At 35.7% G+C, this 14,711-nt stretch overlaps 1 protein-coding gene across 2 annotated transcripts; it reads left to right on the forward strand.

The window, feature by feature from the left end:
* Positions 1–913: 913 nt before the first annotated feature.
* Positions 914–14,568, forward strand: LOC102718853 (valine--tRNA ligase, chloroplastic/mitochondrial 2). Of its 2 annotated transcripts, XM_015839909.2 has the most exons (27): positions 914–1,123; positions 1,232–1,319; positions 2,483–2,609; positions 3,164–3,247; positions 3,358–3,452; positions 3,886–3,977; positions 4,144–4,197; positions 5,451–5,503; positions 5,680–5,747; positions 5,980–6,055; positions 6,183–6,266; positions 6,824–6,972; positions 7,401–7,518; positions 7,608–7,724; positions 7,985–8,205; positions 8,755–8,844; positions 8,980–9,091; positions 9,637–9,747; positions 9,832–9,969; positions 10,055–10,105; positions 10,182–10,294; positions 11,376–11,526; positions 11,612–11,716; positions 11,802–11,903; positions 13,630–13,702; positions 13,809–13,975; positions 14,050–14,568. In XM_015839909.2, exons 1-27 carry the CDS (start codon positions 1,006–1,008, stop codon positions 14,170–14,172), a joined length of 2,880 nt encoding a protein of 959 aa, XP_015695395.1. In that variant the 5' UTR covers positions 914–1,005; the 3' UTR covers positions 14,173–14,568. The 2 variants fall into 2 exon arrangements, with proteins under 2 accessions (XP_015695395.1, XP_040382113.1); XM_040526179.1 differs by lacking the exons at positions 914–1,123; positions 1,232–1,319; positions 3,358–3,452 and having other exon boundaries at positions 2,526–2,609.
* The last annotated feature ends 143 nt before the right edge of the window (positions 14,569–14,711 follow it).

Consider the following 14,711-nt stretch of genomic DNA (forward strand, 5'->3'; position numbering starts at 1 on the left):
AGAAATTCTATCTATTCGGAGCAAGTCCAATAGTATACCAATTACTGGCTCAAATTTATTTACAGTCAATTCATACAATAGTTATCTACAAAACATTAATACACGATTTCATATGTCATACACACACTTTGTCTGAAAGCTCGTGTTGTAGCTAGCTATAAATTAGTAGCCCACTATTCTTCTCTCTCATATCTTATAGGCTTATAGTCCACTATCGTGCCTACTCTCAACACCTCAACCTACCCACTAACCAATATTGTTATATTCGTCCAAAAATATAATCATCTATATTATTCCAATCCTCACTCAATATATAAGCATTTATAATACTATTTACAATCCTACTTATCCAACCAATCAATCTCTATTTACGACTTTTCACATTTTATCCTCCAACTCGTATCCATTCCTTATTTATAAAAAGTGCACCGTATTTTTTTTCTTCTTAACCATAGTCTTTGTTAAACAACCTAAAAATACTTATATTTTAGAACGGAATCAGTACTCCCTCCATAAAAACACCGTTGACTTTTAGAATCACGTTTGACCATTCGTCTTATTTAAAATTTATATCCAAATATGCAAAATTATAATACATGATTAAAGTTTCTATAATAATAAATCATATTATAACAAAATAATTAATAATTATATAATTTATTTAAATAAGACGAATGGTCAAACGTGAACCTAAAAAGGCAACGACGTCATATAAAAAATATGTAGGGAGTATTACTTTTACATTATTTTACTCTTTTTCGTATTTTAATCCTTTTATTTAATTAATATTATATTTGTCATAAGGAGGGATTAGTATAGTAGAGAAGAAAAGCCATTTCCCTCTCTACAGGATGACGTCACTCAACGCCCTCGTCGTCATCGGTCCATTCCACTCCCGCGTTATCTTCCTCGCCCAAATCCCAAATCCAAACCCCACGAACTCCCCTCTTCCTTCCCCTGGTACTAGCTATCTAGGGTTTATCCCGAGCCCCGCGCGCCGCTCCAATGGCGCTCGCGGCCACCTCCTCCTCGGCCTGCCTCCGCCGCCTCAACCCGCTCCTCTTCTCCGCCAGCCGCCGCCCCGCGTGGCCCCCGCGTCGCGCCGCCCGCAGGTTCTGCGCAGGTAGCGGCCGTCTTCGTCGGCTTCTGGTGCCCATTTTTTTGGTCCGTTTGATTGGTGTTGATTCGGTTAAGGTTGTCTTATCCGTTGGTTGGATTGGTTCCATTTCAGCTGTTGTTGCCTCCGAGAGGGATGTGTTCACCTCCCCGGAGGTCGCCAAGTCGTTCGACTTCACCAATGAGGAGCGGATTTATAAGTGGTAAGTTTGAATTTCTACTAGTAACCCATTTTTGACTATCTTATGAGTTAATGGAACTATGGTTTTAGATGATTTATGCAGTAATTTGTCAACCTTAAACGTGTGCTACCTTACATTGGATTGGATACTCACCAATAAGTTAAATACGTGATACTCATAATAGAACAGTTTAGTGCCATTTTTGTTTGCCTTTTTAGACTGTTGGGTTGATTGTCTGGTATAATTTGATGAAGCTTCAACCATCAAATTGACAATTGTTTGTGGGCGAGCAATATTCACTTTATACCCCCATTGTACTAGCTTGTGACATCCCATTGTACTAGCTTGTGACATTTAATTAGTATAGAATGTTTCTCTTAGCATTTGAGAAATAAGCTTCTCGCAATTTTTCTACTTCATGCCTTTAAGGTCAATAGTTTTTATTTTCCAGAACTAAAAGTGAGTTCAAGCAACAGAAAAGGGAATGTTGTAATAAGCTTTGTCATAGTTGATTTCTTCTATGCTAAACTTGCTAGTGAGTTAATGGCCCACCTTTGAGCATCGTCGAATGTCAACACAAAGTTTAGTATTACGACCTAAACCATCCGTCCCAAAAAGAATGAACTTATGAGGATGAATCTGGACAACCAGGTGTCTGTTCATCCCTAGAAATTGGTTTTTTCTAGGATGGAGGGAGTAGAATGAAGACTGATTGATTAATGCCCTTATCATTTGATCAACTATTGTATTGTTATTTTGTAGCTGAAATAACATTCTAAAAGCAAAAATCCAACACTATGACCCAGGTTGAAGATAGTATGTGTAACAGCGTCATCATTTGGTTCAGTTGTTACATTTTTTTAAAGTGCACATATATTTATTTTACCAAAAATATGCGCAATTTGTGGTGTTAAACATGTTTATTTCCAGACTGGATGCTGCCTCTTTCTATGTCCCTTGCTTTTGCATTAGATTACAGTGGTGTGATTTTTACCTGCTCTAGTAGACACATGGAAAGGAAAAAACTGATGAATTTCATTTAACAGATTTAAGTCTACATGTCTAATTTTATTTTGCTACTTGTTTTGTTTGCCTGTTTTACTTCAAGTTCATCAAAAAATGCACTACCTTATTTTCTGGTCCTATAACAAATTTTACTTATACTATATATGCTGTATGGTTAGGTGGGAATCTCAAGGGTTCTTTAAACCTAACTTCGATCGTGGAGGAGACCCATTTGTCATCCCTATGCCACCTCCAAATGTTACCGGATCATTGCATATGGGCCATGCTATGTTTGTCACCCTTGAGGTATAAGCTTTGAAATTTTAAGATTTTCCTTCTCCTGATGATAATTGTATACTGATTATATACTTAACTAGCAGATCATAATTGAGTACATTTTATGATTTGCACATTCACTTTATTGTATCATACCAATCCGTTTCATCTTTTTTTAATATAAATTTGAAGTGATTTGTATGTTAGCATGACCATAAGCTGCTATGCCTGTACTTACCGAGGTGATTCTGTTTCTTAAAGACAAAAATATCATTTTTATCACAAACAACATAGTTTTTTCTGGCACTGGACTAGTGAAACTGTGCCTTGAGTAAACTGAATAGTTCTCCCAATTGCTATATTAAGCAGAAGTGTTAGACATCGTTTGCTTATCTAGAAGTTCTATGAACTGACATGTTTTAGTTAAACAAGCTTTATTTTCCTAGTCTATCTCATGGTCTGATTTGTTAGATACTTATTTGTGACAGCAATAAGTTGACAAAGAGTATTTTTGTTTCCTCCCATTTTTATGCACTGTAATCTTTTAACTACTAAATTGTCCATTTTTTGTGTAAGTAACTCAGGATATAATGGTAAGGTATTTCCGTATGAAAGGGAGGCCTGCACTCTGGTTGCCTGGTACCGATCATGCTGGGATTGCCACTCAGGTTTGTAGATCTTACTGCACATTTGCTATAAAATCTATTTTGTATTGAGCATGACTTTGTGAAGTTATGGTCTGATTTTTATTTACTAATTTTTTGCATTTACATTTTAGTTGGTTGTGGAAAAGATGTTAGCTGCTGAAGGAATCAAAAGAACAGATCTAACCCGAGAGGAATTCACTAAAAGAGTTTGGGAGTGGAAAGAAAAGTCAGCCTTTTTCTGAAGCTAAACCAATTTGTCTGCATTGTTTTTTATGCACCTGGAATTATGATGTTTGTTTGTGATGAAGTGATCATTGATATAGTTACTTGGATTTACTTCATCACAAATTACACCATAACAACTAAACCAAATTATGATGAAGTGATCATTGCTCCTACCGCCATCTTTTATGTGTTATAATTTACTTCATTCTTGCTATATCATGGTATTTTTATCATGCTGAGTTGTATCTGTCATAATATTTTTGATCATCTGGATGACTGAATAGCCTTTCTATATTATTCTGAACTGCCACTTAAACCATCATGAACTTGGGATAGAATAGTATTCTAGCTAATAACAAAATCATGACTCAAGAAGGCTACATATTTTACAAATTATAATTTTGTTATCACTCCAAACGATGTTTTCCTTCCAGGTATGGGAGCACTATCACTAATCAGATTAAGCGATTGGGTGCATCTTGTGATTGGGACCGTGAGCGTTTTACTCTTGATGAACAATTAAGTCGTAAGTGTAGCCTTTATTTTCCATTGCAAATGATGCAATTTGCATAAGTTGGTACATGTATCATTATAGTAATGGTAGATCAACCCTTCAACCTCAAACTTATCATCAGTGCTTGGTGGTTGTTTGTACAACTGATGTCTCACTTTCTTTTCCTTCCTATTTACAGGTGCAGTTATTGAAGCATTTGTTAGGCTTCATGAAAAAGGTCTTATATATCAAGGTAATTAATATAGTTGCTCTCTCCGGTTTTTTATTTGTTGCCGCTGACTTTTAGATCCATGTTTGACCATTCGCCTTATTCAAATTTTTTTTGTGTAAATATGGAAAATTATAAATCATGCTTAAAGTACCTTTGATGACAGAACAAATCATAATAAAATAATTAATAATTATGTAAATCCTTGAATAAGACAAATGGTCAAATGTAGATCCAAAGTCAATAGTGTCAAATTAAAAAAAACAGAGGTAGTACCATTTACTTTCTCTATTACAAAGGAAGCAAATGTGCATAACCTTGTCCTGATGTTGCGTGGGACAGTTTTCAGTTTTTTAAAATCTTTTTCTCATGCGTTTGCTGTCAGTATAACCTAATTTACTTGGTCGTAATTTCAAATTGATTATGTTAGCATATTTAATGTTGATAGATTTGGACTAACTGATTTTGAAAATAAAATCAGTTCAATAATTTGTATTTGATGTATTGTCACTTTATCAGTTACAGCACAAGTATCAGAAGTTTCCCATGGTACTATTTGCAACAAACTTTAAACCTTTAGTCCCAAACTGTATAAAGTGCATCCATTTACCTTTCTGATAGGATAGGTCTGTGGTATAATGTACATAATAAATTTTTTAATTGGAATTGTAGAATATGTTGTCATGAGTTTTATTGTTGCTTACTGGAGATTTACAACGTCATTGTTTTGCTTTTTATAAGTATAAGAGAAACCGCTTATTAACGATTAAAAATAAATTTGTGGGTAAAACTTTAATATACATATTCTTAGAAATTTAGACTGGAAAATAAACTACGATTAAAACCCCAAAATCAACTCTAAATTTAAATCTGAAAATTCAAACTTTTGGCTTATAAGTATAAGCATAAGCGAAAAGATGAAGCTGTTAGTTCTCTTATTACTGGAATATAAAAGTACAAAGGAGCGGTATCATATTTACTAAAATGATGCCCTATGAAATTTGTTACTTCCATCACTAATATCCTGATTTCTTTTTCCGTAAGTATTTGATATATTCTGTGGTTCAATTGGGTGAGTTCATGTCCATGATGCCTGTGCAGCTGTGCTTGTTATGCCATTTTCCCTGTGGTGATTGCGTTGTTGAACTGAGATTTAGGAATTTTTCTTGGTTTGGTTCTTGTTTTTTTATTTTTCTGAATTTTGGGTGACTAAGTTTTGCCTATGTAACCTTGATGGTACGATATTGGTAATTAATACATTGTGTTTTCATTCACAGGATCTTATTTGGTCAACTGGTCGCCGAACCTTCAGACAGCAGTATCTGATTTAGTATGTTAAAATATTGCCTCTCTTTTTTTTTTAACAAACAGCTGCACATATCTATCTGTGCAGATCTATAATCCATGCAAAAATAAAACTTGATAATATTGCATACAGAAGCTGACAAACTTCAGTACTGCATGAGCGAACTCAAGATTTGATCCTGAAATGGTTTATCTAACCAGGAAGTGGAATACTCTGAAGAACCTGGTCATTTGTACTTCATCAAGTACCGTGTGGCAGGTGGATCAAGGTACTTGTTAATTCATCTTTAATCTTGTGGCTATATATTTCATCATTTTTCATTTTAATTGATGTTGGTGTTATCGCTATTCATTCTTGTGAAATTTAAATGTGACACTTCCCTATTGAATGAGTTTGTATAACGCGTGCTGTAAAGTTTATGTTTTGCAATGTATTGCAAGGAATCTAACAGCATGGTTGAAATTGCTTATATGTATTTAAGACCTAAACCTCTGGTGCAGGGATGATTTTATGACTATTGCAACAACACGACCTGAGACTCTCTTTGGCGATGTTGCAATTGCTGTTAACCCAGAGGTATTAGGAAAAAAAGGCATTTGTTGTATGCTGTTACAACTTATGTTATAACTGTGTCAAATTATTCTATTTCTCGAATTGATTTATTTTATAACTAATCTCATTTTCTATGTTAACTGCAACGCAGGATGAACGTTATGCAAAATATGTGGGCAAATTAGCTATTGTTCCCCTGACATTTGGGAGACATGTTCCTATTATTGCTGATCGGGTAAGAATTGATATTACATGTGTAGTATTTGTATGTTTATAGTAATCCAGAAAGGCTGTTGCAACATGGATGAAAGTAAGTAATGCAACATTACCATATTCACTTGATGTTGGTGCCCTGCTATCTTTATTTTGTTGTCTCAATGGCACATGTACATGCAAATGTGATGCCATCACTTATCAGTTGAAGCCAGGAAAGCTAATTTCCTGTTGAGGAAAACTTCACTGCTATCACTATTTCTGGGGCTAAAATGCCAACTTTTTGCTTGCCAAATTGACCAAGGCTTTTGCTTGATGAGTAGACATACATGCATACATAATATGTGCATTGTCTGTATATAAGGTCTTCACGCATGCATGCCCTCATTTGTGGTTGGATCTGAAACATACTTTATATGACTTCATGTGTTCCTCCCTGGCTCAAGAATTTCACTTATGGCTGGTAGGCAGGCTTTAGATTGCAAAAGATTAACCTGGTTATAAAGAAAAATGTTCTCTTATATAATTATTAGACTTTGATGATCCCTCTTAACAATATATCGGTTTTATGATTTACAGTATGTCGATCCAGAATTTGGAACAGGGGTGCTGAAGATTAGCCCTGGACATGATCACAATGATTATCATATTGCGCGGAAACTTGGGTTGCCAATTCTTAATGTTATGAACAAAGATGGTACACTAAATGATGTTGCTGGTTTATACAGGTATCATTTTTTCGTCAAATTTCAAGTTAAGTAACCTGTTCTTTTATTCTTATATTTGAATATGTTTAGACTTACAATTTTCAATGTTTGACTTCCCTTTCTATTCCTTGTTGCATCATATTTACTATCTAGGGACTGTAGTTTGTGCTGCTTGTAAACCCATGTGTCCACTTTGTAACATGATTAGTATTATCTTCTATTATAACATCAAAACTGGAGTTTAGTAAGGTTGCTGTTGGAAATTTTAAGGGACTCTGTGGCTTTAAGCCATCACAATTAGTGGAAACAGAAAGCAGTCAATTCAACCTCAAATATATGGAAGATATTGTACAATATTTATTCAATTATACTTGCTCTGTAGGCAACACAGCTGCAGAGCCGTCTGTTTTCGATATGTTCTTGACCTTGACCTTGCTATCTTTATTCAGTGGTATGGACCGTTTTGAGGCACGAGAGAAGTTGTGGTCTGATCTTGTTGAGACTGACTTGGCAGTAAAGAAGGAACCCTATACACTTCGAGTTCCTAGATCTCAACGGGGTGGTGAAGTGTGATCTTTTTTCCCGAACCTGTTGATACATGTAGGCTAATGATGTTCACCATAACGATTAATGAACTTACTTTTGTTTGTCACTAGGTAATAGAGCCGTTGATTAGTAAACAGTGGTTTGTCACTATGGAGCCATTAGCTGAAAAGGCCCTCCATGCTGTTGAAGATGGGCAACTAACTATTCTTCCTGAGAGATTTGAAAAGGTAATACATGAATCATTGATTTTTCTATGCACCACTCTTATCTTCTGCTCACCAGTAAGCACATGTAAAGCATGTCTTCTGAGCATTTATTTTACTGAAACTGCTAAACAGGAAATTGTATCTCTGTTCCCACTGTCTTGGTAAAACTTTGTATACGCCAAATAAAGAGTTAATATCTCTGGCTATATCTTATTCCTGGGGAAATGATTTCTTTCAACTGACTTTGCTGCTCTCCAATAATTTTTTGTCTGTTTCTGCAGATATATAATCATTGGTTGACAAACATAAAGGATTGGTGTATTAGTAGGCAACTGTGGTGGGGTCATCGGATACCTGTCTGGTACATCGTTGGAAAGAAATGTGAAGAAGACTATATTGTTTCTAGAAATGCAGAGGATGCACTTGCAAAAGCTCAGGAAAAATACGGAAAATCAGTTGAAATATATCAAGATCCTGATGTCCTTGACACTTGGTTCTCAAGGTTTGTCTTAATATGTAAAGTTGTATGATCGTAATTTTTCTTCGGAAACATTATTTTTGTGATTGGGAGTTCAGTTCTATAACAGTGAACTATTTTCCCTCTCCTTGCCCCCTTCCCCAAGTTCTGTTTTTTTCTGTTCATAACATGGGCCTAAATAGTTTTTAGGACTTCTTTTCAGAAAAAAAATAGTTTTTACGACTTGCATTATGGAGAAGAAATGTGTTTATTAAGATGTAAACCACTACTAAGTCTTTAGTGAAATTTCTCCTGTCTGATGCTTCTGAATAAGTTTTAGCCATCTCCTTGTATTACTTGTCATGCACAACTGCAGTAAGAAGATGAATAATCAATGGAACTCCTATTCTGCATTATTTTTTTTCCCTTACAGACTTACAGTTGATTGACATCTGGGTTATTTGTGTGAACTTGTTGCCATGTGTTGTGCTATGTAGAGTATAAACACTTCAGAGTTCTGACACAAATTGCTACAGGTATTAAGAGAACTGCATATAGTTTTTCTTGTTTTGACTTGTTGCAGTTGTCCTGCAGTGCTCTGTGGCCTTTCAGTACACTTGGTTGGCCAGATTTATCCCGTGAGGATTTTAAGCATTTTTATCCTGCAACTGTTCTTGAGACTGGGTATGTTAGCTTCAGCAACAACTTTATTTACCTTTTCATCTTCCAATCCAGCGATGTACTTTTGTGCCTCTCTTCATGTTGATTGTTTATTTTTTTTCGATTTACTATTCATTATATTCTAACTTCTTTTGGCAGCCATGACATTTTGTTCTTCTGGGTTGCACGAATGGTCATGATGGGAATTGAGTTTACTGGAACTGTACCATTTTCTTATGTTTATCTTCATGGTCTCATTCGCGACTCTGAGGTGAGAGATGAGAACCTTAGTCACTAGTTCATGTTCTGTACTTTTGAAGGACAGTCAATTAAACAAACTTTTCTTATATTTGTAAAATGACATGATCAAACATCTGAAGGCATCAACATAAAAAATCATGCTATAATTATTTACTAACGTTGCGTCGTGTCCTGTTTGTGGCATGTCCACCCATGACATCAAGCCATTCAGCATCACAAGGCTCATAGCTTAATCGAAAATTTTGTTTTATTTTGAGCGGTTGAGCCAGGACTAAACCCTCTGATCAAACATTGCACTTGATTTTGGCGTCTCATGCTTTACATGCTAATTGGGTGTATGATGCTCTAGTGCAGCTAGGCACCATATATTACATATTCCCTTAAGTTTGAGGTCACTGTCTCCTCTCTGATATAAATGTGGCATCACCAGTTAAACTGGTGATTGGGCCATTTTGAATTCTGTCGTGTGCCCTTAGTCGTCATGTTCATCTCAGTTGTTTCTGTTGCCATATTATCCCTCTGTTTTCATGGACTAATTTGCAAGTTACTTTTCAGGGAAGAAAAATGTCTAAGACACTGGGAAATGTCATTGATCCTCTAGATACCATCAAAGAGTATGGGACAGATGCATTGAGATTTACACTTTCCATGGGTACCGCAGGCCAGGTTTGCTTGCCCATACAGTTTGCTGCATTTGTATTTATCAAGATTGTTTGATTTTCTGTTGTTAATACACCTTTTTTGCTTCAGGACCTTAATCTCTCTACAGAAAGATTGACTTCAAACAAGGCTTTCACCAACAAACTCTGGAATGCAGGCAAATTTTTGTTGCAGAATTTGCCTGATAAAAGTGATGCCACCGCATGGGATGCCTTGTTAGCAAATAAGGTATCTCATTGAATTTCAAATTGCACGTGATGCATTGATATAATTTAGCTCTTTTTATTGCTAATACCTTGCATCTATTGCCCAGTTTGATACAGAAGCTGCACTTCAGAAACTACCACTGCCAGAATCCTGGGTGGTGAGTCAGAGTCCGTTACTATCTTGAATTATTTGACTAATGTTCTGTTGATGAAAGAGAATACACTGTGATCTAGGTGACAGGATTACACGAACTCATCGATAGGGTCAGCACAAGCTACGATAAGTTTTTCTTTGGAGATGCAGCTAGAGAAATCTATGACTTCTTTTGGGGGGACTTTGCTGATTGGTAAGATTTTTTATTGCCTAAGAATGCCATGTCAGACCTTTTTATTAACAGCACTTTAATATTTATGCTTCAGTTAGTCTGGAGATTATTAGTCCTATTGACAATGTAAAGAAATATTTGGTATATCTTTGATGTTTCCTTTAATTTACATAGTCCTGTTTGTCTAAAATTCTGGTTGCACCCCTTCCCATTGATGGAAAGAATTATGCTAGCTGTATAGGATTAGAAGAACTAAAAAAATCCTTTTATGTGCATAACCTGTATCCGGTTTTAATCTGAGCATCCAAATGGTAAAGAATCATTAGGTAGGAGCTAGCAACATGAAAACTTGAGGTCTTTGTTCACAACAGACAATACATGAGCACTTTTTATAAAAGGAAACGGACCTAAAACTTATCACACGTTTGATGCAATGACTTCCCCAATGCCATCAAACCAATTTTGTAGTTCTTATACCTCTGGGCGTTCATGTATTACACCTTATCACCTTTCACTTGTTTCTCAAATGTAGAAATCCCTTGTGGAATAATGTTTTATGAGATAATGGGCCTGTTTGGGGGAGCTTCTCCCAGCTGCAGCTTTTCCCAGAAACTGCTTCTACCAGAAGCTGCCCAAACGGTCCACAACTTCTGAGAATCTATAGTTACAGATTCTGGAAAATGAACTAAGAATCCAGAATCTGGAGAAGCTGGGTTTAGGAGCTTTTCCAGATTATGAGAAACAGTAGCCAGCTTCTCAGAATCTAAAGCTCCCCCAAACAGGCCCAATGTCATTTATATTCCCTTCAGATAAATAGGGTATTCATATTATGATGAATATATGTATATATATATCTCCTCTTCAGAAAAACAGGATATTCATAATATGATGAGCATGGTTATATACAACAAAGCAGAAACTTGCATCTTGTTTTTGTACCAACTTCTCTTTCAGTGTATTTTCCTCACCTTTTAGGCATCTAACGAGCTGTTGCATAGTCCTATGCTCCTTTCTGCATTATATTATTCCTGTCACCTGCCATGATGCATCATGCACTGTTTATATGACAATTTCTGTGTTTTATCCAATTAATTTCTTGCAGGTATATTGAAGCTAGCAAAACACGTCTTTACCACTCTGGTGATGATGATTCAGCTTCTTCTATGGCGCAAAGTGTTCTATTGTATGTGTTTGAAAACATACTGAAGCTATTGCACCCCTTCATGCCCTTTGTCACTGAAGAGTTGTGGCAGGTATTAAAGCCAAACTGTTGATTATTATTCCCTGCAATGTAACACCTTCACCATTAATAGCATATCATTATTGTTCTTATTTCAGGCATTGCCACACAGAAAGCAAGCAATTATTATTTCCTCCTGGCCTGCGACTGACCTCCCTAAGAATTCTCTCTCGATCAAAAGATTTCAGAATTTGCAGTCATTGGTAAATATTTCATTTGAACTGCTCGCACTTCAAGTGGTTACGTTGCCTGTGTTGACCATTTTGTTCCATTGTAAAATGTGAACAGATAAGAGGTATCAGAAATGTTCGAGCAGAGTATTCTGTTGAGCCAGCTAAACGAATATCTGCATCTGTTGTTGCTACCACAGATGTCATAGGTTACATATCGGTGAGTGTCATTTGACATAATTTCATGGCATTTCATCATGTGTATATTACATACCCTTTTTTCCCCTAGTAATCTTGCATGTTTCTTGGTCCCTTTCTTTGAAAAAATACGGCAGATTTGCTTTTTACAGGGTTTCCAACCTTATTCTTTACTATTAATTTATTTTATAATATATTATCAGCTATAAAACTAACAGTATATGAAAATGTTCTCAAATATGAATATAATGATACTACATGCATTACACAAAGCACATTTTTAAATCAATTACTCCCTCCGTTTTGTATTATAAGACTTTTTAGGTTTGCCTAGATTCATCCATATATCAATGTATATGTTTTTTTATATATGTCTAGATTCATCCATATATCAATGTGTATATTTTTTATATATGTGTAGATTTATTAGCGCATGTATGAATCTAAGCAAGAGCAGAATAATCTTATAACGCGGAATGGAGAGAACATTAGGTAAAAAATTTAAATTTTGACTTTGCCGAAAACAATTATGCCTTATCTACAGTAGTGAAAAGGGAATCTTAAGATACCACTAGGATGACCATATCATCAGAAAAACATGAACCATTGGATGCACTGCACACTTTATACGAAAAGAACCGTTGGATCACAAAGTCAAAAAAAAAATCATAGAAGGATGTATCATCAAATTAGAGGGGTTCTTCTGGAACCTTCGAGCACCTCCCTGAGATGTGCATTAAACAGAGAGAGGACAATGAAAAAACAGAGATAGTACCATACATTAATAGACCATCTAATAAGCTACTCCCTCCATGTTTAAATATATGATGTTGGTTAGTTCAAAATTGAACTAACCAACATCGTATAAACAAAATGGGAGTATTAGTGATGAGCACTTAATAGTAGTTCTATTTCGTCAATAATAAGTATCATTATATATATCACTACCTAATTAACCAATGCTATAGATCACATGGTCACCATCACTTCATTACACCTAAAAATATAGTGTGGCATGGACACAATAAATTTTATATAATTGTTTTAAGATATGAATATAAGATTTGTGATAAATCGCACATAGATACTTCTCGAATAGGTCACAATAACCTTGCAACACATAGCAGATGTCACTATTTACAGAATTACTATTAATGACACATTTAGAAATTAAGGGAGGCAATGAGCACGGTAATGCCGTAATGTATTATAAATTATTTATTGTAATGATAATATTGTTAATACAAATCAAGATAAATTTGTTAATGTTATCGCTACATGTCCTCCGGAATATGTTTAAAAAATATATTCATATTGCTAATTGTTATAAAAATATAACTTAATTAATATAAATAACATATAAATGCATTTAATACAAAAGTGGGGGTCATAGTCGTGGGACACACAACTTAATAGACTAGTAGTATTTTATAATGGAGTACCAAGAAGAACGGTAGGTATTATTTACTTGATCGCATTGCTAGAAAACAAAGCATATTGCATAGTTATTAGCTGGGCAAAATTCACTGTTGGAACCTAGAGGTGCATGTGTAACAAGGGCTATCTTCTCAGATATCACTTCCATGCATCTTGACATTATGAAAACACTGAAGTTGGTATAGACATCAACATGACAACGTCCCTATTTTACTTGCTGCTACTTTAGAGTGTTTCTTAGTCCAGCAAGAAGTTAAGTTATTATGTATTCGTTCAGTTCAGCATCATGATCTGTACTTTGATGCCTGTAGAGGGAGAAGCAGGTCTTGGCTTTACTTTCAAAGCTTGACGTGCAGAGTGTACATTTTAGTGAGTCGCCGCCAGGTGCGTGCCTTGTTATAACATAATCTTTGCTCGATACACTTTGCCAATAAGTCATCTACTTCTCTTGGTGCACTTTGCCCATAAGTTATACTTCTGCTCCTACTAGGTGATGCAAATCAGTCGGTCCATATTGTTGCTGACGAGGGTTTGGAGGCCTATCTACCCCTGGCTGATATGGTGGATGTTTCTGAGGAAGTTAAGCGGCTGTCCAAGCGTCTTTCTAAGATGCAGTCGGAATATGATTCTTTGCTGGCCCGTCTCAACTCAGAAAGTGTACGCCTATATTTCTTTCTTCATGACAACTTGTTTCTGTACCCTTTTAACCATGCATATCTTCTCTACTGTAGTTTGTAGAGAAGGCCCCTGAAGAAATTGTTCGTGGAGTTCGTGAAAAAGCATCTGAAGCAGAAGAAAAGATCTCCCTCACTAAGAATCGGCTGGCTTTTCTACAGTCAACCGTGTCCAGTTAGATGCAGCAGTCACCATTGACGGTGGCATCTGCAATCGAAATGCCAATTTTGATAAGAGAAGACGAGAAATGCCATTCCCGCATATAGCTTGGCGTGTGTCAGATTAGTGAATGCACATTGCATTTTCTTACGTGGCGCTCAATTTTGTTGAGGGCATGACCTTGCATCGGTGCATGCTTCTTACCAAAAAGTGCAGTAGAACTTTCATTCATTCTACTTAAGGCGGAATAATGACCAAGATTAAATGTATTTACATTTTTTTTTCTTTCGTCCGATCGAGTAGCTCTTCCCCGCAAAAGTCATTATCCTGCCTTAGCGGTTGTTACTACCTTATTATTACGGGTAATACTTATTTTAAAATATAAGACGCAACTACAAATATAAAGGTCAAGAAAATTATAATTACCTCATCGCTTATGTTGCTTTGATATGATGCATACAATGTAACGTGGTGGGTGTTAAAAATTTTAAAATAAATCAAATTCAGAGAGAGATACACTAACATAACATGTATGTTTTATATTATGAGATTGAGAAAG

The sequence above is a fragment of the Oryza brachyantha genome, chromosome 7 (genome assembly GCF_000231095.2).
Source record: "Oryza brachyantha chromosome 7, ObraRS2, whole genome shotgun sequence".
In the NCBI taxonomy this organism is placed as follows: Eukaryota; Viridiplantae; Streptophyta; class Magnoliopsida; order Poales; family Poaceae; genus Oryza; species Oryza brachyantha.

What these genes read in the sequence shown, in the direction of transcription:
- LOC102718853 (XM_015839909.2), top strand. Translation starts at nt 1,006, where the DNA reads ATGGCGCTCGCGGCCACCTCCTCCTCGGCCTGCCTCCGCCGCCTCAAC. An exon ending in GCAACTGTTCTTGAGACTGG is followed by an intron (nt 8,845 to 8,979) that starts GTATGTTAGCTT and finishes TTCTTTTGGCAG; the next exon opens with CCATGACATTTTGTTCTTCT. An exon ending in TTCAGAATTTGCAGTCATTG is followed by an intron (nt 11,717 to 11,801) that starts GTAAATATTTCA and finishes AAATGTGAACAG; the next exon opens with ATAAGAGGTATCAGAAATGT.